This window comes from Echinops telfairi, unplaced genomic scaffold (genome assembly GCF_000313985.2).
Source record: "Echinops telfairi isolate 266 unplaced genomic scaffold, ASM31398v2 ScPeMD7_22;HRSCAF=79, whole genome shotgun sequence".
NCBI classification, from domain to species: Eukaryota; Metazoa; Chordata; class Mammalia; order Afrosoricida; family Tenrecidae; genus Echinops; species Echinops telfairi.
Genome location: NW_022103919.1, coordinates 7,768,612 through 7,794,785, shown reverse-complemented (window position 1 = coordinate 7,794,785; position 26,174 = coordinate 7,768,612). Strand labels below are relative to the sequence as shown.

At 49.8% G+C, this 26,174-nt stretch overlaps 1 protein-coding gene across 1 annotated transcript in view; it reads right to left on the bottom strand.

Annotated features, from left to right (window-relative positions):
- CFAP77 (cilia and flagella associated protein 77) overlaps positions 1-26,174 on the bottom strand; it is an 88,077-nt gene that overhangs the window by 46,468 nt on the left and 15,435 nt on the right. The window contains exon 4 of the mRNA XM_004713321.2: positions 3,060-3,165. Coding sequence (XP_004713378.1) covers positions 3,060-3,165 — 106 coding nt within the window. The remainder of the gene's footprint in view (positions 1-3,059; positions 3,166-26,174) is intronic.

Below are 26,174 nucleotides of genomic sequence, written 5' to 3'. Positions count from 1 at the left end.
CCCTCCCGGTATCACCACTCTCACCACAGGTCCTGAAGGGGTCATCCATCCTGGATTCCCTGTGTTTCCAGTTCCTATCTGTACCAATGTACATCCTCTGGTCTAGCCAGATTTGTAAGGTAGAATTGGGATCATAATAGTCGGGGGAGGGGAGAAGGAAGCATTTAGAAACTAGAGGAAAGTTGTATGTTTCATTGTTGCTACACTGCACCCCGACTGGTTCATCTCCTCCCCATGATCCTTCCATAAGGGATGTCCAGTTGCCTACAGATGGGCTTTAGGTCCCCACTCCACATTCCCCCTCATTCACAATGATAATGATTTTTTTGTTCTTTGATGCCTGATCCCTCATCCCTTCAACATCTTGCGATCACACAGGCTGGTGTGCTTCTTCCATGTGGGCTTTGTTGCTTCTGAGCTACCCGGTCTCCACGAAAGTAAGACATCCCCCGAAAATAAGGCCTACTTACAGTTTTGCCTCTCGCTGAAATATAAGGCACCCCCTGAAAATAAGACCTCCCCAAAAATAAGGCCCCCCCCAAGCTACCATAACTCTAGACTCTGGACCATTGTGGTGGGTGCCGCCGCCCAGATCACTGTTGGCCACAGCACAGCCAGAGCAGACAGGAAGTGTGAGGTCTCATTTAATAAAACAATAAACAATAAAGGTGTACTGTATTCTTCTTCATGGGAAAATAAGACCTAGTGCATCTTTGGAAGCAAAAATTAATATAAGACACTGTCTTATTTTCAGGGAAACAGGGTAGATGGCTGCTTGTTTACCTTCAAGTCTTTAAGACCCCAGACGTTATATCTTTTGATAGCCGGGCACCATCGGTTTTCTTCACCACTTTTGCTTAGACTTCTTTAAAACGTTGAAAAGCAAGGATGTTACTTTGAGGACTAAAGTACTCCTGACCCAAGCCATGGTAATTTCGATAGCCTCATATGTGTGTGAAAGTTGGACATGGATAAGGATGACCAAAGAAGCACCGTGCATTAGGATGGTGGTGTTGATGCAGTACGATGGGCTGCCGGAAAACACCAACCAAGAAACAAGTCTGTCTTGGAGGATGTGCAGCCGGAAGGCTCCTTATGAGCGAGGGTGGCGGGAATTTGTTTCACATATTTCAGACAAGTGCTCGGGAGAGACCAGCCCTTGGGAAAGGACGTCATACTTGGAAAAGCAGATGGGCAGAGCAGCCGAGGCGAGTCTTGATGAGATGGGCGGACGCAGTGGCTGCAGCAATGAGCTGGAGCCGAACAACAGTTGTGGGGATGGAGCAGGACCGGGGTGGCGTTCTTCTGTTGCACACAGGGATGCTACCAGTTGGAACCAACTCGAGGCCCCTGACAACAGCAACTATTGAATTGGTGTGTATGTTTCTGTCTGTTCTCCTCAACAAGTAAATGCTCCTATGATTATACTGAAAAAGTGGAAAGGAAGCTCTAGGGACCCCGAGTTTACTCTGACCCACGTGAGGTTGCATGGCGCCTGCATGTCCCTTTGCACAGAACATGCTCCTAGATTGTGACATAGAACGTGTCCTTTAAAACAATCTCCTAGAGGGATCTCTGGGAGGAGATGAGCCAGTCAGGGTGCGATGTAACAACGATGAGAAATACAACTTTCCTCTAGTTCCTAAATGTTTCCTCCCCGCTCCCACTACCATGACTCGAACTCGAATTTAACCTTGCAAGTCTGGCTAGACCAGAGGAGGTACACTGGTACAGATAGGAACTGAAAATACAGGGAATCCAGGGCAGATGAGCCCTATAGGATCAGTGGTGTGAGCGGCGAAACAGGGAGGGTAGAGGGAGAATGGGTAGGAAAGAGGGAACCGATTACAAGGAACTGTGTGTGACCTCCTCCCTGGGGGACAGACAACCGAAAAGTGGGTGAAGGGAGACGTCGGACAGGGCAAGATATGACAAAATACCAATTTATAAACTATCAAGGGCTCATGAGGGAGGAGGGAGCGGGGAGGGAGGGGAAAAATGAGGACCTAATGTCGGGGGTTCAAGTGGAGAGAAAATGTTTTGAGAATGATGTACAAATGCGCTTTACACAATAGATGTGTGTATGGATTGCGATAACAGTTGTATGAGCCCCTAATAAAATGTTTTAAAAAAGAGAGAGAGAGAAAAGCAACACTGGGGGAAAAATAAATAAATAATAAATAAATAAAGCAAAAAATCACCCTGGGGGGAAAAAAAAAAACAAACAATCTCCTAGAAGTGGGTTTCCACCTTTAGCTTTCCCTTATTTACTTATTTTTATAGATGAAACTGGGCAGATTTCCATCTAGACCACGGGTCAGGTGCTGGACTGCTAACTACCCGTGGAAGTCCAGACCCATCAGCTGCTCGCAGGGAGACGATGAGGCTCTCTGCTCCAATAATGGCTCACAGTCTCGGAAACCTTTGATAAAGTCACTCCAAAAAACTGAAACTCAACCTCACTGCCGGGGAGTCGATGCTGACTCACAGTGACCCTGTAAGACAAGGTAGACCTCCCCCCTGTGAGTTTCCAAGACTGTAACTCTTTCCAGAGGTCGAAAGCCCAGTCTTTCTCCGAGGGGCTGGGGGTTCGAACTGCTGACCTTGCAGATCTCAGCCCCACGTGTAACGACGCCACTACCAGTGCTCCTGAGAGAGTCACTAGGAGGCGGGACCTAATGGATGGCAGTGGGTTTGCCTGGCTTGAAACCATGAAGAGATTTGATGGAAAGAGGCCTTGGACAGGAACCAGGAGAGCTGGATTCTAATTCTGCCTTGGAGGCTCTGGGGGCCGACTTGCTGGAGGAACCTGGCCGGCCGGCCCCTTACACACTCTGGGCTTAAACTGGGGACCTGCGTCTAATAATCACCAAGATCGTTTGCGGCTTTAAGGTTCTCTGACACCTGGTTAGCAGAACAAGAAGAAACGTGGCGCCTCTCCCCCCACCCCCAGGGCCAAACATCTGCACATGCCAAGCAGAGCTTTGCCTGAGCCACGCCTGAGCCACACTTCCCTCCTCTTCTGACAGTTTGCACCTAGCAGTGAGCATTGTGCTTACCTTGTGCTTTTTCTCCAACTTAATGGCTGTCTGGGTGGCCTTCTGTTCCTGCACCCACAGCTGCTGATACCGGTGCTGCAGCAGATCAAAGAAGGGGGTCGAAGGCCTAGAGGGAAGTCCAGACAGGGTTTGAGGACTTGGAAAAGCCAACCTTACCCAGCATCTGGTTCTTACCTAACTGTGTATGAGGAAGGAGGGGGCTGTGGAACAAACCTCCCAGGGCTGGGAAGATCCTTGCCCAGCCTACCAAAGCTGGGCAAGGAGCAGAGGGCAGCACCCTCCCGAGTCAGTCAGCAAGCGTTCTCTTTCGCACCTGCAAGGGCTGGGGCTGGGGCTAATCTTGTGGCCAAGCTCTGCCAAGGAGCCTGCAGTTCCATGGGCACTTAGATGTTCAGTATTGTATATGCCCTGCCCCCTGGCAGCGCGTGACAGTGGGTACGCTTTTCAGTGTGTGGTACTGTGATGGCTTTCTTGTTGCTATGATTCTGGCAGTCGTGCAAATACTAGCACGGTGAACAGGTTTCAGCGATGCTTCCAAACTAAGGCTGACGAGGAAGCAAGGCCTGGCAATCTACCTCTGAAAAGGAGCCGGTGAGCAGCCTGTACATCACCCCCAGGATCCTGTCTGACACAGATAAGCCTTCTAGGTGGGAAGGCACTGAAAATACATCCTTGCCACAGCCATGGGCTTGATCATCCCAACGATTCTGAAGACGGTACAGGGCCAGGCAGCGTTTCTTTCGGTTGGATGTGGGGTTGACAGGATTTGGAGCCCTATGGATGGCGACTAACAACCTTATTCAAGTCCCAAGACAGTGAGGAGGCAGTCCTAACCATCAGACCCACTCAGCTGCAAGGCTGGCCGAACTGTGGATTTTTCACGGTTTCCTCCCAGGTGACCCTAACCACACAGAGAATTATCTTAAGTGACTTTAACAGAGATCTGGGCAGAATGTTCCGAGTATAATAGCGCCTGAGAAGAAAAAGCGCATAAAGAAATCTAACATTGCACTCAATGGTGTTTATTGAAGATATGAGTGGTACATCGTTACTGATATCATTGTTAATAATACTAATATTCTTATTTGAGACATAAAAACCTCTAAACCAGTGGTTCTCAACCTTCCTAATGCCGTGACCCTTCAATACAGTTCCTCATGTTGTGGTGACCCCCCAACCATAAAATTATTTTTGTTGCTGCTTCATCACTGTCATTTTGCTACAGTTATGAATCGGGCGACCCCTGGGAAAGGGTCGTTCGACCCCCAAAGGTTGAGAACCGCAGCTCTAAACCAAGAAGTCAAATCTCATGTGGTTTTTAGTTATTTAGAATTAACCTCAGCAGCTCCTCTTTTATAAATATATCGGCCACCCAACTCGTGGCGATTCAACTTTTTACAGATGTAGAACTTGCTGGTAACAAGGACACTCAGCAGCCTGGCAGCCCTGCCTGGTTCTATCATCATAAACCCAGACTCAGCACTCCATGAACAACCACCCACTCCAACTCCTTCCTGGCACTCAGAAAAAAAGCCAAACAAGCCAAATTCACTGCGATCCAGTCAATTCTGACTCATCGCAAGCCCGTCCCCAGTCACGAATCCCACGTTTGACTCTCTACACTGGTCTGGCTCTGTCTGTTTCGTCTAAATGGCAAGATCCTACACGGTCTGCCCTTTCGTGGTGGGCTTCCTTCACAGCATCACGTCTTCAAGTGCCACCCAGATGTTTCAAGTCTTGATATCTCTTACAGGTTGTGGAGCTGTGCCCCATGGTTGTGATCCTCGTGTCCCTTGGTGGGGCTTGAGGTTGCTGTCCCCGTTAGACGGTGAACATGGGTGCAAAGGACTCCGTGTGAGTCTCTGCCTTCAGGTCTTAGCTGCATAGCTCAGCGTGGGATTGCTGGTCACCGTGGGAGTTCCAGGTTTAGGTGTATAAGAACCGTCTCGCTGGTTTCTACAACAGACATGCCATTGTGCCTTCCCATTGGCAAGGGCTAAGGATTCCTATTTCCCCTCAAAATTTCCTTGCCAAAAGGTGTTAGTTGATTGCTTGATTTTTAGCTTGGCCGTCCTGGGGCAGTGAAATGACCTGCATTTCTCTGATTGCCCTGAGGAGAGGGGGTGCTGGTGGCACAGCGGTTAAGTGCTGGGTGCTCACCCGAAAGTCAGCAATTGGAACTCAGCAGGGGCTCCACGGGAGAACGGCATGGCGGCCTGTCTCCATGAGGATTACACTCTGGAACCCCTGAGGGGCAGTTAGGAGTCAGAATTGCCTCAGTGGCAACGTGTTTTTTGGCTTATTTATTAAAGAGACTCTTCTTTCCCCCACCAAATAGACTTAGCACCCCTGGCAAAAACCAGCTGGCCACAGATGTGTGCGTTTACTTCTGGGCTCTCAATTCCATCCCATGGGCCCGTGTGTCTATAGTTCTACCAGTTCTAAGCTGTTCTGAAGGCTGTCGCTGTACAATGTATCTCAAAACCAGGAAGTGAGCATCTTCACACTTTGTCCTTTTCTTTAAACAGTGCTCTGGCTGTGGGGGCCTCTCACCGTTCCATTTGAAGTTGAGGATTGGTTTTTCCATTTCTGTACAGAAGGCTGTTGGAATTTTAATTAATGCATTAAAGCTGCAGATCACTTTGGGTAGTATTGACATCTGCACAATAGTACGTCTTCCAATCTGTGAACACAGAACATCTTTGCATTTCTACGTCTTCTTAAACCTCTTTCAGCAGCGTTTCAGAATTCCTATTGCATAAAGTCCTTCACATCCCCAGTTAAAAGGATTCCTAAGTATTTTATTCTTTCAGATGCTATTATAAATGGAATAATTTCCCTTTCAAACTTTTCATTGCTGAAAAGTTATGTAACTTATTTTGAAAAATTTATATCTATACCCAACCCAAACCAAACTCATTGCCATTGAGTTAATTTCAATGTATTATAACCCTTCTTTATTTCACAGTAGAACTGTTCTCCATGGAATCATCAGTGGCTATAATGCTATGAAAGTAGAATGCCGGACCTTAATTCTATGGCACTACTGAGTGGATTTGAACCACCAACCTGTAGGTCAGTAGCCTGTGGTAGTTACACGATGTCATGCCAACTTCAAAAAAGAATGAAGGGGTGGAGTCTAGCCTGTCAGTCAGGTCACAGCCTGCAGAGGTCTCCTTGTGAGTGTAGCCTAATCACGCGGATTCTAGGTCACAGCCTCTCTTCCTCCCTGGAGGGGGACACTCTCCCTCTGCTTCACCTTCACTGAGATGCTTCCACTGCCACTGGATCCACAAGACTTTTCACGCACTGGCCTATGATCACCCTGCCCTCGACATCATTGCATGTGCTGCGTGAGTCTGAAGAGGAATTTATGGACTCGTATTGGCTAGATGGGCTAATATTGGACTTGTGGACTTGATCTGGACTGGGCTGGGATGTTTTCTCAATCTACAATTGCTCTTTGAGATAAAAAATCTTTCTTACACCCATATGAGTGTCTCTGGATTTGTTTCTCTAGTCTACCCAGACTAAACCATAGCCAAATGCTTATATATTCAGGGTAAAGCAAATGAGAAATTATGTAAATGGCACTAGGATGCAATATTTTCAGCACAAGAAAAAAATAAATGCGAATATAAAATGAAAGACATTAAAAATAAACCTTTTAAACTTTAATCTTCACTTTGAACTGTAAGTATTAACTGTAAGTATTTCCATGTGTGTATGATTGCTAATGAAAAGGGGTCCTGGTGGCACAGGGGTTAAGTGTGCTGTTGGAATAGTTAGTGGTTGGAACTCACCAGGGGCTGAGTTGTAATTTCCACATCTATATGGAAATCGATCTTTGTTCACTCAGAAAGTCTAGTAGCAACCACAACCTAATAGTAATGAGTACTGCCGCCCTCCAGTGCTCAGACTATGATCCCTAAGTGTCATTCTCCACTAAAAGGGCCCAGAACTCAGTGAAGAGCTGGCTGATTCCCTCGTCCTGAAAGGCCCCCGTACCAGGCGCAAGGAAGTCATCAGAGGGTACTAGAAGTCATGGAAATAGGAACACGGGTCAACCTGAAGGGGCCTTTATTGGCCATAAACTGAAATTCATCACACACACACACACACACACACACACACCACTCTGAGGGAAAGACAGGAAACCATCCTTGGTCAGCTGCAAGTTGCTAAGTCAATCAACTAGTATCTTACAATTCAAGAATCAAGCATCTTCCGGTCTCTCCTGCACAAACCGCTGTAAGCATGATGGTGTGGTATCTGACCTCACTTGACCTCAGAAGTGGGGAGGAGGCTCAATATCAACATTAGCCCAAGGTTGACGCCTATGAGCCCAAGCCCAGATCGACCTGCGCCCTCTGACCTTTCTCTGACCAAATCCAACATCCCCTGCCCCTGCCTCCCACCGTACTTGTGAGGGTTTCTCTGCTGGCCTTGACAATTTGCTGCAATGGCCACAGACCGTCCTCAGTCACGGAGTTTATTAGGGAGGTCACAGGTTCTATTCAAGATACGGCTCTTCAGGCCGCACAGCGGCTCCTCCAGCCATGGCTCCAGGCAGGCCTCTGCTTCCAGGTCCCTGCTTGGTCCTGGGCCCTGGCACTCACCCCTCAGAAGACAAGATCCTCTCTGTGCCCTTGGGAGAAGCTCTTTTGGACTGGCTTCTGCCCTGCTCAGGCAAGTGTTACAAAGTTCTTTAGTTCCACCAATAAGTCCCCGGAGGCACCCCACTCCTCCAGGAAATCTCCCCTGTGGAGCCACTCAGTTCTCCTGCTCCACGGATTGGCCTGCCCACTGCACCTCCTTCATCCCAACACTCTCCTACTGTCCCTGCTGCAGCTTCTTGCCGTCTCAGGTCTTCTCCGGGGTTCTAGCTCGGCCTGTCTCAGGGTCTGAGTGGGATCCCCCACTCCTGGCTCTTCTTTCTCGATGGTAATGAGGACCCCTCTCTGCTCTGAGATTGGCTCTCCTGTTAAGCTTTAGTGGGATGATAAAACTGACCAATTCCCTCATCAGGAGTCCCTCTACATTGCTGCCCAAAGGGTTGCATGCACCTTATTTGTGTTATCAGCAGGCTGTCCCAATCGCTTTGGGGGGACAAAAGGGCTATTTGCATAGCCACATCCCATTATTGCATGGGAGACAATAGCTAGAAGAACCATATTAATTCACTGCACTTTAACTGTATTTCAGGGTAACCAAATAGATGATGGGAGAAAGTTCTACACAGGGCCAATCAATGCAGAAGGAATGAGAGAATCAATGGCAGGGGATGGTGGTTACCCATTGGGCTGCTAATCGGGTCAGCAGTTTGAAACCACCGGCTGCACTGAGGGAGGAAGGTGGGGCTTTCTAGTCCCGTAAAGAGTTACAGGCTCAGAAACACACAGGGGCATTTCTACCTTGTCCTATAGGGTCGCTATGAGTCAGCATCAACTCAGTGGCAGGAAGGAGGGGGGCGGGGTTGGTGATGAAATCACGGATCTAGGCAAAGCTCATCAGCAACTGCCAAAAAAGATGAGGTGGGAGGTGGATGGGGGACTTTCTAATGAACAGATCAGGTGGGCAGCAGCTGAACGGACTGGTGGTCTTTGCATCACTGAGTGGAAAGTGTGAAAGACACTGTGGCAGAGTGATACAAATGCAAAGGACGGGCCACCACCTGCCAAAGAGTTTATTCCAACTTAAAATTTGTACTCTGCAGAAGACGCGGTAAAGAGAATCGGAAGATAAGCCACAGACTAGGAAAACTATGTGCAAGTCACATTTCTCATAAACGGCTTGAATACAAGATATGCAAAGAATTTTAATAATTCAACAAGAAGACAACCAACCCAAGGTTTTTTTTTAAAGACCTTAAGACCAGAAGAACTGGGTCTTGAAGTTCTCAGTGCAGGGAGTCTAGGCTTTGAAAGCCTTGGGGGCACTAGGCCCTGCTGCCACTGCAGACCCCCCTGAAAGGAACTAGTCTCAAGGGTCCTGGATTGAGTGGGAGACAAACTGAGGAACAAAATTCAGTGTTACAAAAAAGACCAGGCTTATTATCGGACGGAGACGGATGGATGCATTTTCATGACGGTGCTGGCGAAGAAGACGGAAGTTACCCCACCCTGCCAAAGGAACAAACAAATCTGTCTCGAAATAAGTACAGCTGCAATGCCCCTTGAAGGCAAAGATGGCGAGACTTCGTCTCACGTACTGTGGGCATGTTGTCAGGGGAGACCCGTCCCTGGAGAAGGACATCATGCTTGATAAAGTGGAGGGGCAGCAAAGAAGACCTGTGAAAGATGGAGTGGCCTCATGGCTGCATCGATGGGCTCAAACAGAAGGACAATTGTGAGGATGGTGCAGGGGGGGGAGAGGTGGGGGGGGGGCAAGGGGTTCGTTCTGTTGTGCACAGGGTCGTGGTGATGAGTCGGGAACAAGTGCACGGCACCTGACAACAATAACAACAACTATAGTTGGAAACACTGATAGAAACTGCTCTCCTGGGTGACTAAAAAGTGTGAGTCTTTTATCACGGGAAGAACCTCAAAGCAGCACAGGGACCATCGGATACTTCTCAGAGGCATGTTCTAGATTATTCTGCCAGAAGTGGGCCTGGGATGGCACGTCCAGGGGCCCCATTTTGAGCCATCAGGCCTTAGAGATGCTCTCAGCCCCCGGCTCTTCGCCCCCTGAATCTCTCATTGCTGCCAATCATGTGTGAGCAAGAGTTCAGGGGCATCTTTGAGGAGAAGCCCCACAGCTTTGACTTGACTTTCTAAGGCGCCTCATCTCAGGAAAGGCTCGTCTCTCATCTGACAGTGTTCTTATTTCATGGACAAGGCAAGGAGGAAACGGAGGTAACACGAGGACAGGTGACTCTACCAAGATCATTCAGCCGAGGGCCAGAGACAGCACCGTGGGAGCCTCCAGCATCGTGCCTTGGTTGGCATGCCCCGTGGGCACTTGGAGATTGTTTCTAACGCGTAAACATTGGGGAAGTTTCCATAAGAGCTCAAGACACTCACTCCCAACCAGTCAATTCTGACTCAGGGTCAGAGTTAGACAGAGTAGAACTGACCCCTGGGTTTCTGAGACTGTAGTAGATCTTTATGGGAGGAGAAAGTCTCATCTTTTTCTCATGGAGGGACTGGTGGTTTTGAACTGCCAACCTTGTGGTTAGTAGCCCACACCTAACCCACTATGCCACCAGCTAAGAGTTCCATGCGCCCTTTTTTTGTTTAATTTGGGATTTCTGACCATGTGAGTATGCATATTGGGCTGGAGCTGGGTACCAACTGAACCCTTTTAGCCCCAGGCCTCACTCTTCCCTACTGTACCTTTTACTCAGGCTAACGCCACTCGCTATGGAGCGCCCCAGTCAGATGCAGAGCTGGGAGGGGACCTGACCCTTCCCCTGTCTCTCTCCCACCCTATCTATGCTCCCAATACAGCATGCCTCGGCCCTACCTGGGGACTTGCCTCTTCCCACCTGTGGCCTTCCAGCTTGCCCCGAGACTCTGTGGGAGAAGCACAAGTAACAGCTCTGAAGTGCTACTAGTGCTCGGAAGCCTCTTCCCTGAGCACCCCTCAGCGCATCTACCAACAGTGCTTCTTTGTTTTCTGGTTCTTTTACCCCTGTGGTGACTTTTATTACTTAATTATTACACGCCCCGTGCTTCTGAGCAGCCTAATTTATAGCTGTGTTTTCTAATGGCACTAGATACGTAATCTCTCGCAATATCTACCCCAAGAGGCCATTCACAACAGAAAAGCCATCTTCCCAGCAGCCCCTGCTATATGCATCACCACCAGCCTACCTCCCTCCCTCCGCTGTCCTCCAGCAGCCCCTGCTGACCACCACGACCTCTTGCTCTGGACTGGGAGTGACCAGGAAGGGGCATGAACACAGCATGGACCAAACCTTGAGTGTTTGACAGCCCAGGGGCGGGTTGCCACAAGGAAACCCAGCCGCTTTTGCCTATTTTGGCTCTGGCTCGTGGCACTCAATCACATGGAAAATGGGAGCGAGCCAGGCCAGACATATCCAGGGCATAAATCAGATCAAGTGCCCCCTCCCCCACGCCCCAGGCTTCATTTGCTCTCAATGGTGCCCTATTTCTTAGACCAGACTAGACCCAGACTCCGTGCCACGGCCCACCAGGCCCTTCCAGATGTGGTTCCTGCCTCCCTCTCTAGAGGCCTTCTTAGCGTGGCCCGTCCCTCACTTCTCCCTCCTTTCCTTTGTGCCAAGCTCCTTCCCTCTACGTGGAATCCTCTTCTTCCCTTTTGGTTCATGAGTGGCTTGACCTTGGTTGCCAGGTCTCAGCTGTTGTGTCCCCGCCCCCTCCCCCCGGGGCGTGTCCCTGACTAGCACCACCCCCAACACAGCTCTCCAGCTGCTCTCCATCTCGATGCCAGGTGATTTGCTCCACATCCTTGCCCCAGGCAGGGGCACCCCTTGCACCCACCCATTGACTGGTTTATCGTTGGTATCCTTCAACTGAATGTCAACGTGGCCGGAGCAGGAGTGGCATGTGTCCGGTGTGGGCTGGGGAAATGCCGCCCTCAATAATGACTTGTGGTTGAAAGGACAGAGCGAGTGGGGAGGGAAGTGTTGGGGTGGAGGGTAGGGGGAAGAGATACAGGAAGACTGGTCCGGCATTTTTGGAGATGTGCTTTGCATTATGCAGGGCAATGCCGATGAGGTCACCTAGAAGTTATAAGTCAATGAGGTAAATTCATGGGTATTTTTAAAAAATTATTATTTTTTAATCATTTTATTTGGGGCTCGTACAATTCTTCTCACAGTCCACCCATCCATCCATTGTGTCAAGCACATATGTACATTTGTTGCCCTCATCATTCTCAAAACATTTGCCTTCTACTTGCGCCCTTAATATCGGCTGCTCATTTTCCCCCTCCCTCCCCACTCCCCCCTCCCTCATGAACCCTTCATAATTCATAAATTGTTATTATTTAGTCATATGTTACATTGTCCGATGTCTCCCCCGCCCTCTTCTCTGCTGTCCATCCCCCAGGGAAGAGGCTATGCATAGATTTTTGTAGTCGGTTCCCCCTTTCTACCCCATATTCCCTAATTCATGGGTATTGCAATGCGATTGAAGAAAATCATTTTCCAACAAATGATGCTGGAGAATGAAGTCTAAATGGATTCTCAATTTAACCCAAAATGGAAAACTAGGAAGCTTTTAGAACAGGAGAACATGTTTGGGATCCAAAGGCTAGACCAGGAGGCGTTAGACACGACGAGCCAAAAGCACGGCTCATTAAAGAAAAAGAAAAGAGTTGACAAGTCAGACGTGAGCGAAAGGAACCAAGTTTGCTCGATGAAAGATCCGGAACAGGCTGAATTGGCGAGCTATATACCAGGAGAAAATATTTGCCAACCACATCCCTGACAAAGGATTCATATCTAGAATATACAGTGAACTCTCAAAACTCAACATTAAAGTTCAAAGGATAGAAAATGGCCACAAGGCACCAAGGGACATTTTACCAGAGAGGATAAATCAATGACAAATAGCACATGAAAAAAATATTCAAAATGAGGAGCTGATACCAAGGGCTCAAGTAGAAAGCAAATGTTTTGAGAATGATGATGGCAACAAATGCACAAATGTGCTTGGCACAATGGATGGATGGATGGATTGTGATAAGAGTTGTACGAGCCCCCAATAAAATGATTTTAAAAAACATTCAACATCACTAGCTATTAAAACAAAACAAACTCACTACCATCGAGTCGATTCTGACTCATAACGACTCTCCTCTGTAGGACAGGGTAGAGCTGCCCCTGTGGGCTTCTGAGACTTTGACTCTTGATGAGAGTAGAAAGCCCCATCCTTTCCCCACAGACCAGCCAGTGGTTTTGAACTGCTGACCTTTCCAATGGATGACCTTCTGGTTACCAGCCCAACGTGTGACCGCTGTGCCACTGGTCATTTGGGAAGCTCAAAGTATGACCTGTCAGGGTAATTAAATAAGAGACAGTGATCAAGTCCAACGCTGGAGAGAATGCATCAGGAGCTCTCTGACATTACTGCTGGCAGTGTCAAATGGTACAACTGTTATGAAAAGCAATGGGCCTCCAGGGCACTTATCCCAGAGGGATGAAAGCTTCCATCAACACAAAAATCCCCATGTAAATGCTCATAGCAGCCTCATTTGTCACAGCCCCAAACTAGGAGTGGCCATCTCTCTATCAACAGTTAAACAAACTCAAACTGGCACCTCCAGACTGTGGAATTCTACTTGGCAGTGACAAGGAATAAACCATGTCATATGTAAAAAGTTGAACGGATAGCAAGGCCATTGTGCTGAGTGGGGGGAAAAAATTAATACCATGATGGATTGAATTGTGTCCCTTCCCCCTCTGCTGCTCAAAATATCCTGTTTCCCCCAAAATAAGACAGTGTCTTATATTAATTTTTGCTCCCAAAGATGCGCTAGGTCTTATTTTCAGGGGATGCCTTATTTTTCCATGAAGAAGAATATGGTATACATTTATTGTTTATTGTTTTATTAAAAGAGACCTCGCACTTCCTGTCTGCTCCGGCTGCGCTGCGGCCAATAGTGAGCTGCGTGGCGGGGCCCACTGCTACAGTCCAGAGTTATGGTAGCTTCAGGGGGGCCTTAATTTTGGGGGAGTGCCTTATATTTCAGTAAGAGGCAAAACTGTAAGTAGGTCTTATTTTCGGGGATGTCTTACTTTCGGGGAAACAGGGTATGTGTGTTGGAATCGTCACACCTATCCCTGTGGATGGATTGCGATTCTAGGGTTGAGAACAGGGTTTTCTTGGTTGTGTTAATGTGGCCATGCTAGCATAGGGTGGGTCCTAGTTCTAATCTTTTCTCGGTGATATGAAGAACGGCATAGGGTCACCATGAGTCACACTCGCCTCCACGGCAGGGAGTTTGGAATTGGACAGACACAAACACGTTGCAGTACAAAGAGGGGCAGAGAGATGCTGCGTGATGCAAGGGTCACCAAGGATCTAAGGAGTGCCGGGCTAGAGAAGCCGACACCAGGCTCTTCCTCCAGGGTCAACAGAGAGAGCCTTCCCTTAAACTAGTGCTGTGAATTTGGACTTCCAGTCGCCTAGAAGTGAACGATGATTTCTGGTCTCCATCCTCTTGTTGTATTTCTATCACAGCAGCACTGAGAGAGTGTGTGGCATTTTTCAAGTTGAATGAGATATGATTTCATATTGCAACTTTCTCAGAAATGTCCAAAGATTCGGGAAGTGCGGGAATGTCAGTGCCACTGTAAGGCAGCACGAAACAGATTTCTTTTGGTGATGGCACTGGTCTGAAGCTTGATTGTGGTTTTGGTTATATAAATCCACCTATGTGATAAAATGGCTTAGAACCACACACACACACACACACACACACACACACGCACGCACGCACGCACGCACGCGGGGTCATGGTGGCATTGTCGGGTAAGTGTAGGACTGCTAACCGCAAGGTTGGCAGTTTGAATCCATCAGCCATTATGAAGGAGAAAGAGGAGGCGATCCTGTTCCTATAAAAAGTTACCACCTCGGAAAGCTTATCAAGGGTCCCTGTGAGTGGAATCAACTAAATAGCAATAGTTCTTGGTTGGTTGGTATACACACAACACACACACACACACACACACACACACACACACACACACACGAGTATATGTAAAAGCACTAAAATCTGACCAAGAATGATGGATTATACCAATGCCATTTAAAAATGGTTTTATATTGGACCCCAGGTTTTATAAAACGTTCTTGGCAGACAATACGTGAAGGTGAATCCGGGATTTCTTTGTATCATTTTTAGGACTTCTTGGGCATCAAGCTCTTTCCCCCCCCAACCAAAATAAAAACTTTTGGGTCATTTTTAAGCATAATTCCCAGTAATATTGTACAACCACTACCACAACCCATTTCCAAACATCCTCATCCCCCCCAAACAGTAACTCATAGCCCTTTGAAAAATAAGTCCCCGTTCCCCGTCTCCCCTCGTCCCCTGGCAACTAGACCACGAACGGCAAAAGCCTTCGGACTCTTTTGCAACAAAGCAGCCTGCGTCTGAGGGGCTGAGAGACTTGTGAAAGCCATGCAGCTGTAGATGGATGGACGATGGGCCTGCATCCCAAGCCCTGGTGCTCTTGGCCATGCACAACTGGTCCCGGGCATCGGCCTCTCTCCTGGTTGTTTTTTCCTCCACAACCAGCCCAAAGTGGCCGGGCTTTCCTGGAGTCACGGGGACACCAAGTCTTGACACCGTGGGTGGCCTTGGTAAGAGCCCCGCCTTGCGCCAGGATGTGCTGGAGATGTTCAGCATGTCCCTTCTAAGGGACATCTTTGTGTTGTCTGTTAGTTTCTGTAGAGCTGATTCCCACTCATGGCAACACAAGGACCCCTGCTGGCCTAGCTGGGCTGGTAACTTCAAGGTGAGCGGTTCAAAACCACCAGCCACTCTGAGGGAAAAAGAATGGGCTTTTGGCTCCTATCAAATTTGTCTCGGAAATGCACGGGGGCAGTCTGGCCTTGTTCTATAGGGTTGCTGTGGGTCAGTATCGACTGGATGGGAGTTGAGTTTTCATGCAACCTAATGTGTGCAGAACAGAATCATGCCCCCCAGGGTGCTCGAGGCGATGAACTTTTGGCTGCAGATCGCCAGGCCTGTCTTCTGAGGTGCCTCGGGGGGATTGGAACCATCAACCTTTCAGCTTGTGGCCAAGCACTTAACCATTTGTGCTACTCAGGGACTCCCTGGATGCATCTTCAGGAGCTATTTCCTCGTTTCCTTCCACAACTATTTTTGATTCTACCTTAAAACATATTCGTTGTTTTGAAAGATGTAAATATAGTTCTTTGTTGTTTAAAAAAGAGAGAGAGAGAGAGAGGCATTTTTCCACCCCAAAATGAATGATTTTTGCCACAGGCCAAGAGCCCCGGTGGTAACAATTATAGCCATCCTAGCTGTAGGTTCTTCTGAGGAGCTGACGGGGGTTCACACACAAGATCTTAATTATTTATCCTCACTAAATGAGGACGGGGAAGGTGTGGATGGGGAGGCTGAGGCCCAGAGAGGTCAAATGGCTTGCCCTGGGTCACAAAGCCCGCGTCAGCTGTAAAGCCTGAGGCCCCACGCCTCCGGCTACCGCGGCTACAGCTGAGAGAATTCCAATTGATTTTCACAACGGGCAAGATGGGTAATGCTGGACAGGTCTGGCCAATGAGCCATCAGCAGAAAGAACCCTGAAGCCAGAAGGCCTGACTGTGTTCATGGAGCGCCCTAGACAGTCACGTCATACTCTGTCACCAGACCTCTGCAGTAGCCCTGTCTTCCCACAACACTTTACACACGTACATGAGCGAAGATTAATTTTTTGTCAAGTGCAAATATGATCCCGTCTTTCCTAACATTGGCTGGTGGCTTCCCATCGCCCTTAAGATGTAGCAGGGCAATGGGTCCAATGGCCTTCCTCAATCCCTACTGGCCCATGCCCTCTCCTGCCTCTACCTCAGCTAGCATGTTCCATGCTGTTTCCAGGGGCTCTCTGCACCCCACTCCTGCCTCCTGGGGTCTTTCTCACCTTCAACGGACTCAATCTCTCATCTCTTTTTGATCCCAGTTTAAGTAAAGTGCCTCCACTCCTGCCCTGGGCTCTGCCCACTCTCGCAAGCCCTCTTTTCCCTTTGCAGAGTCTACCTTCCCTGCAACTTTGCACCTGCGAAGGTACTTTTCACATCATGGCCCACCAACTGGCTCCTTGTCTAGCTTCTCCACTGGGCTCTGAGCTCCTTGAGACAGAGATGTCAGCTCTCTATTGGTCACTGAGACTCTGGAAGGAGTTTTGGCAAAGATGCTAAGATCCGTCCTCCATTCAGACGGCTGACTTCCTCCACTCGTGTGCCCCAGGACAAGCACCTTCAGAATGAACGAACGTTTCCTTCGGGACATCCAGTGGCCAGGGGACCCTGATTTCCTGCCAAAGTGGGTAGGCACCCGACAACAAGCCACTTGGCCTCTTGATTTCTTTCTCTCTCTCTCCACCATGGGGACACAATCATGAAGGGTAGCATGTCACTTCTTTGTTACAGTGGACGAGGTCCTTTGCTGAGAATGACTGAGAGGGGTATCTGGAGCCCAAGAAGAGGTGGGGAAGGAGCCCCCCGAGACTGGTCCATCCAGCCAAACCTGAACTTCTCAGACCCATTCATTATGAATCTTTCAAACAATGATCCAAAGTACTTCTGGCTTAATCAAGTCTGTGTTTCCATGTGATTTCGCAGCGGAGCCCCCCCTCCCAAAGAGCTGTGGGGTTGACCGTGTGGGGTTAGGGCTGCCCCAACGCAGCTCTGTCGAACTATGCAGACCTCTGTGGCTCTTTGGAGCCCTGAAGGGAGATGGGAGTGGAAAGCAGACTGGGCTCAGGTGTCTGCAGAGGGGCCCTTGGGTAAGGGAGTCCGAGTGCTTCTGGCCAAGTCCACACTAGGACAAAATGTGGCTGGTCCTGCACCATCTGCCCGATCCTTGGTATGCTCAAGTTCATCGTGGTGGTCACTATATCGATTGCTTCCTCCAGCCTAGAGAACTCATCTTCCGGCACTATGTTGGACAATATTCTATGATGGTCCATCGGTACTGCATTGTAGATCTCCCAGACTCCCTTCCTAGTCTGTCTTAGTTTTGAAGCTCTCAGACACTTGCCCACCATAGGTGACGGAGAGAAAGACATTCGACAAGACTGATGGACATGTAGCTACATCGATGGGTTCCAACAGAAGAGCAAGTCTAAGGATGGCGCCGGCCTGGGCAGTGTGTTGCCTTGTGGAACACAGGACCACGGTGAGTCGGAACCGGCTCGACGGTGCCTAACCGCAGCAGCAACGAGCCCCCAGCATCACAGCACCTGCAAGTCTGCGCCACGCAGCAAGCTGTCACCGTGATTTAAAAATAACCCCCCTTTTCATGAGCACTTGCTTCACCAAGGATGCCCTGAACACACTGCCTGTGAACTTCCCAAGAGCTCCGAGCGGAGGGACAGACATCCCCACTTTCAGATGGAGAACCGAGCAGCTTGCTCATGGACTGAGAGCAGCCAGGGAGCAGGACCCGGATGCAGAATGACCCTAAAGGTTCTTGCTCCCAACCACTGGGCTGTGTGCCAAGAGATTCCCTATGCAGATCTGTGTGATCAAATCATCCTTGGTCAAGGGGAGCCGGTGGGTCCCCCCATTGGTCCCTCCTTGTGCGGGGTCCGCCAAGGTAGGTTGTGTTTTGCCTGTCTTGTGAAGCACAGAGAAGTTCGATTTATCCCAGTCCCTTAACGGGAAGCCAGTTGGCCTTGAGTGACCCTCAGGGGAGAACTGTGCCCCCTAGGATCTTCAACGGCTGAGTTTTCAGACGTGGATCACCAGACCTTTCCTCCGAGGCACTTCTGGGTGGACTTGAACCGCCAACATTTCCATTAACCATTTCCACCACCTGCTGACCTCAGTGGTGTGGGGGGCCAGTCCTGAGGGCGCTAGACCCTCATACGCAGGATGGGGCGAGGGTCTCCTATGGGGCTGTGTGTGTTATTTCTGACGCTGAGCTCTGGGTTCACTTGTGGGTTCCTGAACATTTTCCACCCACCCTGGGGGTTGGGGGGACATGACTGCAAAGAACGCCGACAAATTCTTTGCTGATCCCCTGGCAGGAGCCTCTCAGGAAAGTTCCTCACCAGCCGGCCTTCCCACTCACAACAAAACCGTGTCAAAACTCAGTCTAATAAAGGGCGAGATGAGACCCACTCCTAGTCAGGCTAGGCCTCCCAGAAACCTCAAATTAGTTCAATCAGATCCATCTCGGCAGCTTTGCGATTGAAACTCCAGACCAAGGGTTGATCGCCAATGAAGGCACCGGGGACGTGGGAGGGGAATGGAAATGATTATTTGCAAACATTAGGCTGACACCGTGCGTGTGGGCGGATGGGGGCTGACAGCTCTGATTTGCTGGCTTGGCTCCTCTCTGCCAAAGAGTGCTCTGTGGAGATTAGAGGGGGCCCCTTTCATGGCAGCCCATCTTCATCTCCGCTGCTCATTAAAACTTGGTGGAGATGGAGAACTTGGCGGCAGAGAGGAGGCTGGAGGAACCTTCTGAGGGACTTTAGGTACACATTCGTTGAAAGGTGTTTGAGAAGGGAGCCTTGGGTCTGACAAACCGGATTTTAGTGCGGCTCTCCGTTCACAGCGGGCTGAAATAATTGGTCATCAGTGACTACTAATTCGGTTTAGTAGCCAGAGGCAATTTTTTTCTTCCTGGAAAATCAATGCCAGCACGGAGGTCTGTTCAACGTGATTCCGCTCAAGACGGGTCCTTAGTTAGCTCTTGATGCTTTTTCCAGAGGAGACAGCTATTTTGTTAAAATAAAATTAAAATCCATCTCTAATATGCCATCGGCCGGCTGCTCCCGGGGACCAGGGGAGGCTCCGGCACTGTCGGGCTCCCAGTCACCTAGGTGAACCGCAGCCTCCCGGGTGAGGTGCACCTAGTTGACCGAAAGTGCCATGTTGGTCCATGGAGGACTGGGGTTTGGAGGGGTGAAAAGGCTGGTGGGCGTGGCTTCTCGCAGTGGTTCCACAGGAAACTGGGACCCATGAGGGGCGCCCCCTGCCCACCGCCCAGGGTACCATCTGAAGACTCCTGACTTTCTTTTCCACCCTCTGCAGCTGACTCTGTGCATCAGCTGGGACTTCCGAGTGTGTCACTGCTACAAGTCGTGTGTCTCAGGCCTGGGGACACCTCCTCTTTCCTCCAGGAGGCAGAAGGTCAGCCATCAAATGACTTCAACAGCAATTTACTGAGCACTTGGGGGTAGCAGTGGTTTGCTCACCGAAAGGTTGGCGGTTCAACCTTACCCAGAGGTGCCAAGGATGCAGGGCCTGACGATTCGTACCCATAAAGATTCTGGAAAGAGGACGGGGCAGTCCCACTCCGGCACGCGTGGCTCACCACGGACGGGCTTGGTTTGGGTTTGGGGTTTTCTGGTTTCCCTTGTGCTTCCAAGTTGGTGCGGCTATCTCTTCTTTCCCACAAGCCAGTCTGCCGAGTATCGCCCACAGGGTACCACCAGCTACAGCGTTTCTTCTTCTGGTTCTTCAGTGGAATTTTCACTGAGATAAGTACAGATTTGCATAAAGCTTTAAGAAATAATATAGGGCAGCCCTGTGGATCCTTTGTCCAATTTCTATCCGTGGTAACAGCTGGCCAAATTATCATGCCCCATCAGTCAGGGTATTGACATTGGGACAGGGCGTCGTCGTGTTCTGATCCCCCGCCCTGCCCAATTTTACTTCACTTGTGTGTGTGCCATTTTAACACGAGTGTAGGTTTGTATATCCGTGATCCCCATCAAGGTCCTTTGGCTACCCTCTTCTGACCTCTCCCTCCCACCTGGCGCCCCTGTGTCCAAGGCGTTCCCTATCCTTCTAAGAGCTAAAGCCTCGGCAGTGCAGTGGTTACTTGTTGGGCTGCGATGTGCAGGGTCCATGGTTTGAAACCACCAGCCACTCTGTGGGAGAAAGACTGCACTTTCAACTCCCATAAACAGTTTACAGTCCCAGACACTCGCAGGGAGTCACTGTGAGCCTTCATTGGCTCAATGACAATAAGCTTTGTTCTGCCTGTAAGAGCTATTGTTCTGTTGCCTCCCATTTTATAGGTAAGGACATTGGAGTCCACTGAGGTTAAATCACTTGCTCGGGATCAATATTTAGAAAATGCTGCATGAAAGCGCTTATGAATAACAAACTCCAGGCCACATCTGGCCTGCAGTAATTTTTTAAAACCCACAAAACTCTTGCTACCAATTTTTTTTAAATAGTAAAAGTTAGTCGTAATTTCCAGGATTTAACTTCACATTTTAAAATAATTTGATGTCAGTTTAATATTGGTAACTTACAAGTTACTGACATTTATGAGTCACCAATTTTGAGTTGATATCAAATCAATTTAAGTTACCATGATTTGGTAAGTTACCATGTTTTTAAAAATCAGGAGAATGTATGTAATCATCCAAGTGTCTAATTTTTCATCATTAGACATTAGATTAGCTAGTAGCATGGGGCCCTCATTCCTCCGGGCCAATAATTAGTTGGAGCTGCAGCCTTTAGACATGGCATGTGATCAAATTTGCTACAGTCCCCACCATTCCCTATTGCCTTACGCAAGACCAGCCAGGGCCTTGGTAATGTGCGGATTTATCACATCTGCTCTATGTCTATAGGAGTGCCGGTGGCATAGTGGTTAAGACATTGGGCTGCTAACCACAAGTCAGCAGTTCGAAACCACCAGCCACTCCATGGGAGATAAGTGGGGCTTTCTACTGTAAAGATGTATAGTCTCAGAAACCCACAGTGGCAGTTCTGCCCCGTGCTATAGAGTTGCTGTGAATCAGCATTGACTCAATGGCAGTGAGTTTGGTTTTTTGGTTCCATGTCTCTTAGACAACAAAAATACTTGATAGTTGTCTCTTTTCCCGAGAGCTGAAGAAACTCTTTACTCATGAAGCGGTGCCATTTTGTTCTGACACAGGCAGAGGGAGAACCAGAGAACCTGGGATGTTGGGCGGCACGCTCCAAGTAAACCAACAGAGCAATGGGAAAGCCAACAAACTCTAAAGTCTTTGAGCTTCTCGTTTCTCTGCCTTCGCCCTCCCAGCTCCCTCCAGATGCACAATTCTCTCTCTCAAGTCAGAGTGGTTAAGGGACAGGGACAGGCGGGAGAAGAGAGGAGAATCCTTTCAAAGGGGAAGAGCCTGAGGAGGGCTGATGGGAAGAAGCAGGACCCACCCCCTGTCAGGTCCAGGCGACGCAGTGACACTCCAAGGGGCCAGTAAAACGACTTTCATTTCTTTTACAATCAGAAGAACAAAAATTAAATTCAGCTTGGACTATATTTGCCTTTATACCAGCATTGTCATAGAATCTCCTTTTAAGCGATTTAAAAATAGTTTTATAGGTGCATGCTTTACGCCGCCAATTCCGTTCCCATCCATCAGTTTTTCTATAAATTGTTCTGTGACTGTTGTTACCAATGTGAGTGACCCTGCCGAGGGTTTTCGCCATCTCGTGACTTCCGTTCTCCTGTTCTGTTTCCATTAAGCTGGCTTCCTGACGCCCCCTCGACTTCTACTCTGTGCTTTGGGGTAACTGCTGACCGTCGGCCTCAGACTGGTGATTGTTTAGGGGCGCACACTACTCGTGGGCAGCACTAAATTTGATAAGCTGAAAGATGACCGCTGGGAGTGGCCTCAGTTCCGAGTTTAGAGGGTGGCTTAGGGCGATAAATCATGTCGGGGGGCTTCCTTCGTCTCTATCCATCCACTAAATCTCTCTTAGGAATTAGTTCTAGACATTTCTCCCACTCCATTCGGGGCCTTCGATTGTGTCCCCGTCACTAAGGCAGCAGTAGTAGCGGGGCCCCATCGAGTTCCTGTCTCGTGGTGGAAGAAGCCCTGCCTGGTCCATGGGGGCATTAGCCCTGGACACAGATCCCTCCTTTGAGCGCTGGTTTCTTTCACACCCCTTACCCCAGATAAGCAGGCTCTAGTCGTTATAACTAAACTAAGGTTTTGCTTTGTTTTTAATGCATGAAGGGGGCGCGTGTGCCCCATCCTCAAAGAAGTCCTACTGTGTGCCGGGCAAGGGCAGGGACCCTCAGGTACAACTGCCCTGAAAAAAAACACAAAGCTCGCCTTGGATCAGAAGTTTTATTTGGGGAGGGGGAAAAAGGAGGAGCTGATACCAAGGGCTCAAGTAGAAAGAAAATGTTTTGGAAATTATGATGGCAACATATGTACAAATGTGCTTGATGCGATTGATGTATGGATTGTTATAAGGGCTGTAAGAGCCCCCAATAAAATGATTTAAAGAAGAAGAAGAAATTGCCTTTTACACCGTCTCTCCTCCACTTCCTGAGACCCAGGCCCAAGGTTCTGAATCTTAAGTGTTTGGAAAAATCACTCTGAGCGTTTAGTGGAGATAGAGAAGCCCAGGCCGCACCCTGAGAAATCTGGCCTCGCCAGGAGGGTCCCCAGAATCTGCCTTCTAACAAAACTGCTTCAGCTCCCCAGCAGCCCGGGCACCCTCTGAGGGTTACAGTTCGGAGTCTTTCCACCCTACTTGCCACCCAGCCTCTGTTTGCCCGGCAGAAAGCAGAGGGGGACTGACCGGTCAGCTAGGGATGCCAGGGGCTGTGGCAGCCCCCTTACCACCCTCTCAGCCTTTTACTTAATTGCTCCCCCTTGGCCCGAGGGCCTGTCTTTTCTAATGAGGCCCGGATGGAGGAAGGGGTGGTAATTGAGGCTTCTCTGGCTGGCAGGACTCTTAGAGCTAATTAGAGAAGAGGACCGCTGGGCGTGTGGTTATTTTTTAATTGTTTGTGGATCCAACATAAAAGCTAATGACAGAGGAGGGAGCCTTAGTTAGCAGCATATTTCTGACTTCTAAATTTGTCTAAGAGGTCATTTGCAATTTGTTAACATTTTTCACAAGGGGGAATTCAATTAGCGGGTTAGTGCCCAGGCGCCCAGCAGCAGGCAGGCTGGGAGAGCCCTGGAGGTGGGCTGGCCTTCCAGAAGCTTCCCCCAGCCTCTGATACCTATACTGGAAACTTCAGAGACCTGGTTGGCCACCCCCAACATCCTTCCACCCTGCCCCGCACCCGACAGAGCAGACCCGGTCCTGGCTGAGAGTGAGGCATTCGGAGACTCGGGGATCTGTTGGGCATCTGGAGAAGCGGGCAAGGACACGATGGGACATCGCTTCAGGGAGGCAGTGAGGGTGGCCGAGAGAGCAGTTTGCCATTGGGGCCAGAAGGCTGGGCTTTTGCCTGGTGCCTGTAACTCAAAGGTGGTCCTTCTCCTTCGGGCCTCGGTTTCCCTCTTTCTGAGTGGACTGTGGATGCCCTTCACTGGCCTGCCCAGGAGGCCAGAGCGGGGAACATCTCTGAATCAGCACGCTGGCAAGGCAGGAAACTTGGGGAGCATGTGAGTGCAGATGGGGCAAGCATGGGGACTAGGCCCGTGAGGTCTGGGATCAGCTGGGGAGGTCACCATTTCAGCCCCGCCCTTGTGCGGTGGTCAGCCCCAAGGGACATAGGAAAAAATTTCTATAGCCAGGAAGAGTTTATTATGGTCATGAAAATATGCAAACAGCGTACGCCAACTCAGTCATTTCTACAGGTACAACTTAGTAACATCAGTTACATCCTTCAAGATGCACAACCATGCTTGCTATTCTAACTGCCCACCCCGCCCTCCAAATCATTCCACCACTTGTGATGGAATGGTTAGAGTTTATGTCAACGAGATGTCCTTGGGTACAAGTAGGGGTGGAGCCCAGTCTCCCAATCAGGCCGCAGCCTCATGACACCTCCTTGGCATGTGGCTTCTGGTGTAAGAGAGACCTCGAGCAGAGCAGAGCCTCTCTGCTGGACCTGGATCCTGCATCTGGTTCCCAGATCTCCTGCTGATCCCAGGAGCCATCAGCAGACTGCGGATCTTGGATTCCTTTTCTGTTGCTTCTACCAGCCGGTGGCCCTCCTGGTGCGTCACCCTGCTTCCTGTTCATCAGCTTCCACAGCTACATGAGTTATAGAAGCCTTCACCTTACATCTGACCTATAGCCTTGAATCAGACTGAACGGACCTACTTCTACAACCGTGAACGCTATTTCTTGACATAAATCTCGTTCTCTCGATATACACATACACGCATCCTTGGTTTGCTGCTGGAGAGAACCCTAGCCTAGCACAGCCCCTAAGCACCAACTCCCAGCAGGGAGACTTTTGACTGTAGAGTGCATCAGGGCACTTAGGGAAAGAGCCTTTTCAAAGCCATGTTGGCGTTTCTGAGCTGCTTCTGACTCAGAGAGGTCCCGTGCCTGTGCGCAATGACCCCACGCCAGTCTCAGATCGCCGCCATGCTTGGATCCATTCTTGCCCCCACTACGTCAGCACATATCAGTGAGGGTCCCCTCCACAGACAGCCCCGCTGCGTGCATGCATCGGGTGTCCAGCGAGAAGCAGCACGGAGGTCCAACCACAGGGAGAGGCCAAGGCAGCGTGGGACTGAAGCAAGCAAGGTGTCATGCAAAGTGATCTAAGTACAGTGTGAAGTCACTCTGACCCGAGTCTGCAGGAAAGCCTGCGGAAGCTGGAACTTGTGAATGGTGGAAACCTGGCAGAGGAGGCAAACACAATGATTTTCCACTCTTTGCTGTTTGTGGAAGCAGCGCCGAGAAATAAATACAAGACCTGGACAAAGGGAAAGCGATCTGATTATTAAAACAAACATGACATAGTGCTATCTTGAACCGGCATCCGGCTTCCGAAGGCGCTAAGCCAGCCGGTTCTGCCTTCAGCTGAGTTGACTGGTCGGAGGCGAGCCAGGCTCGTCTATGGTTAGTCTTGCTCTCTGGGTCTTAGATAACAGGGGGGTGTGGAAGGTGGCTCAGGAAAGTCCCAGCACCATCGTGCCCCAAGGAGGCTACTGGGTCACCTGAGGAACACAGCCATCAGGCGCCAGAGCTGGGAAGTGGCCTGTGGCCCTGCCAGATACCAAGCCGGCCCTGTGCCAGTGCCGGTACCCAGCAGGACTCGGCGTTCTGCCCACCAATTCAGGCAGGGCGCTGCATTGGTAGGATCAGAGCCCGAGCTGAGCCCCGGCCTGTGTGATGCAACTGGGGAGCCCCCGAGGGGGAGCGGCTGGCCCGGCCTCGTTAGCGCTGACCTTGGCACAGAACTGCTCCTGATGGATGGGGTTTGGGCCCGAACAGACCCCAGGGGAGAGGCGGCCCTATCCATTATGGGCCCATCAGCACCTCCCAGAGCCCTCCCCGCTCCGCATGTCACCAGCGTCAGGCCGAGAATAAATCTCTGTCTTGGCCGCAGGGGAGGCGAACGAGGGGAAAAAGGCAAAGTATGAAGAATGTTTCCTCCGTGTGTCTGGCAGCAAAGCCGAGTGTGGAGGGGAGGAACGGGCCTTGGGGAGTGGGAGAGGATGGGGCAGGCATTGAGAGGCTGGGGCCCCACTTCCACCCAGGTACACCTCCCTGGCCC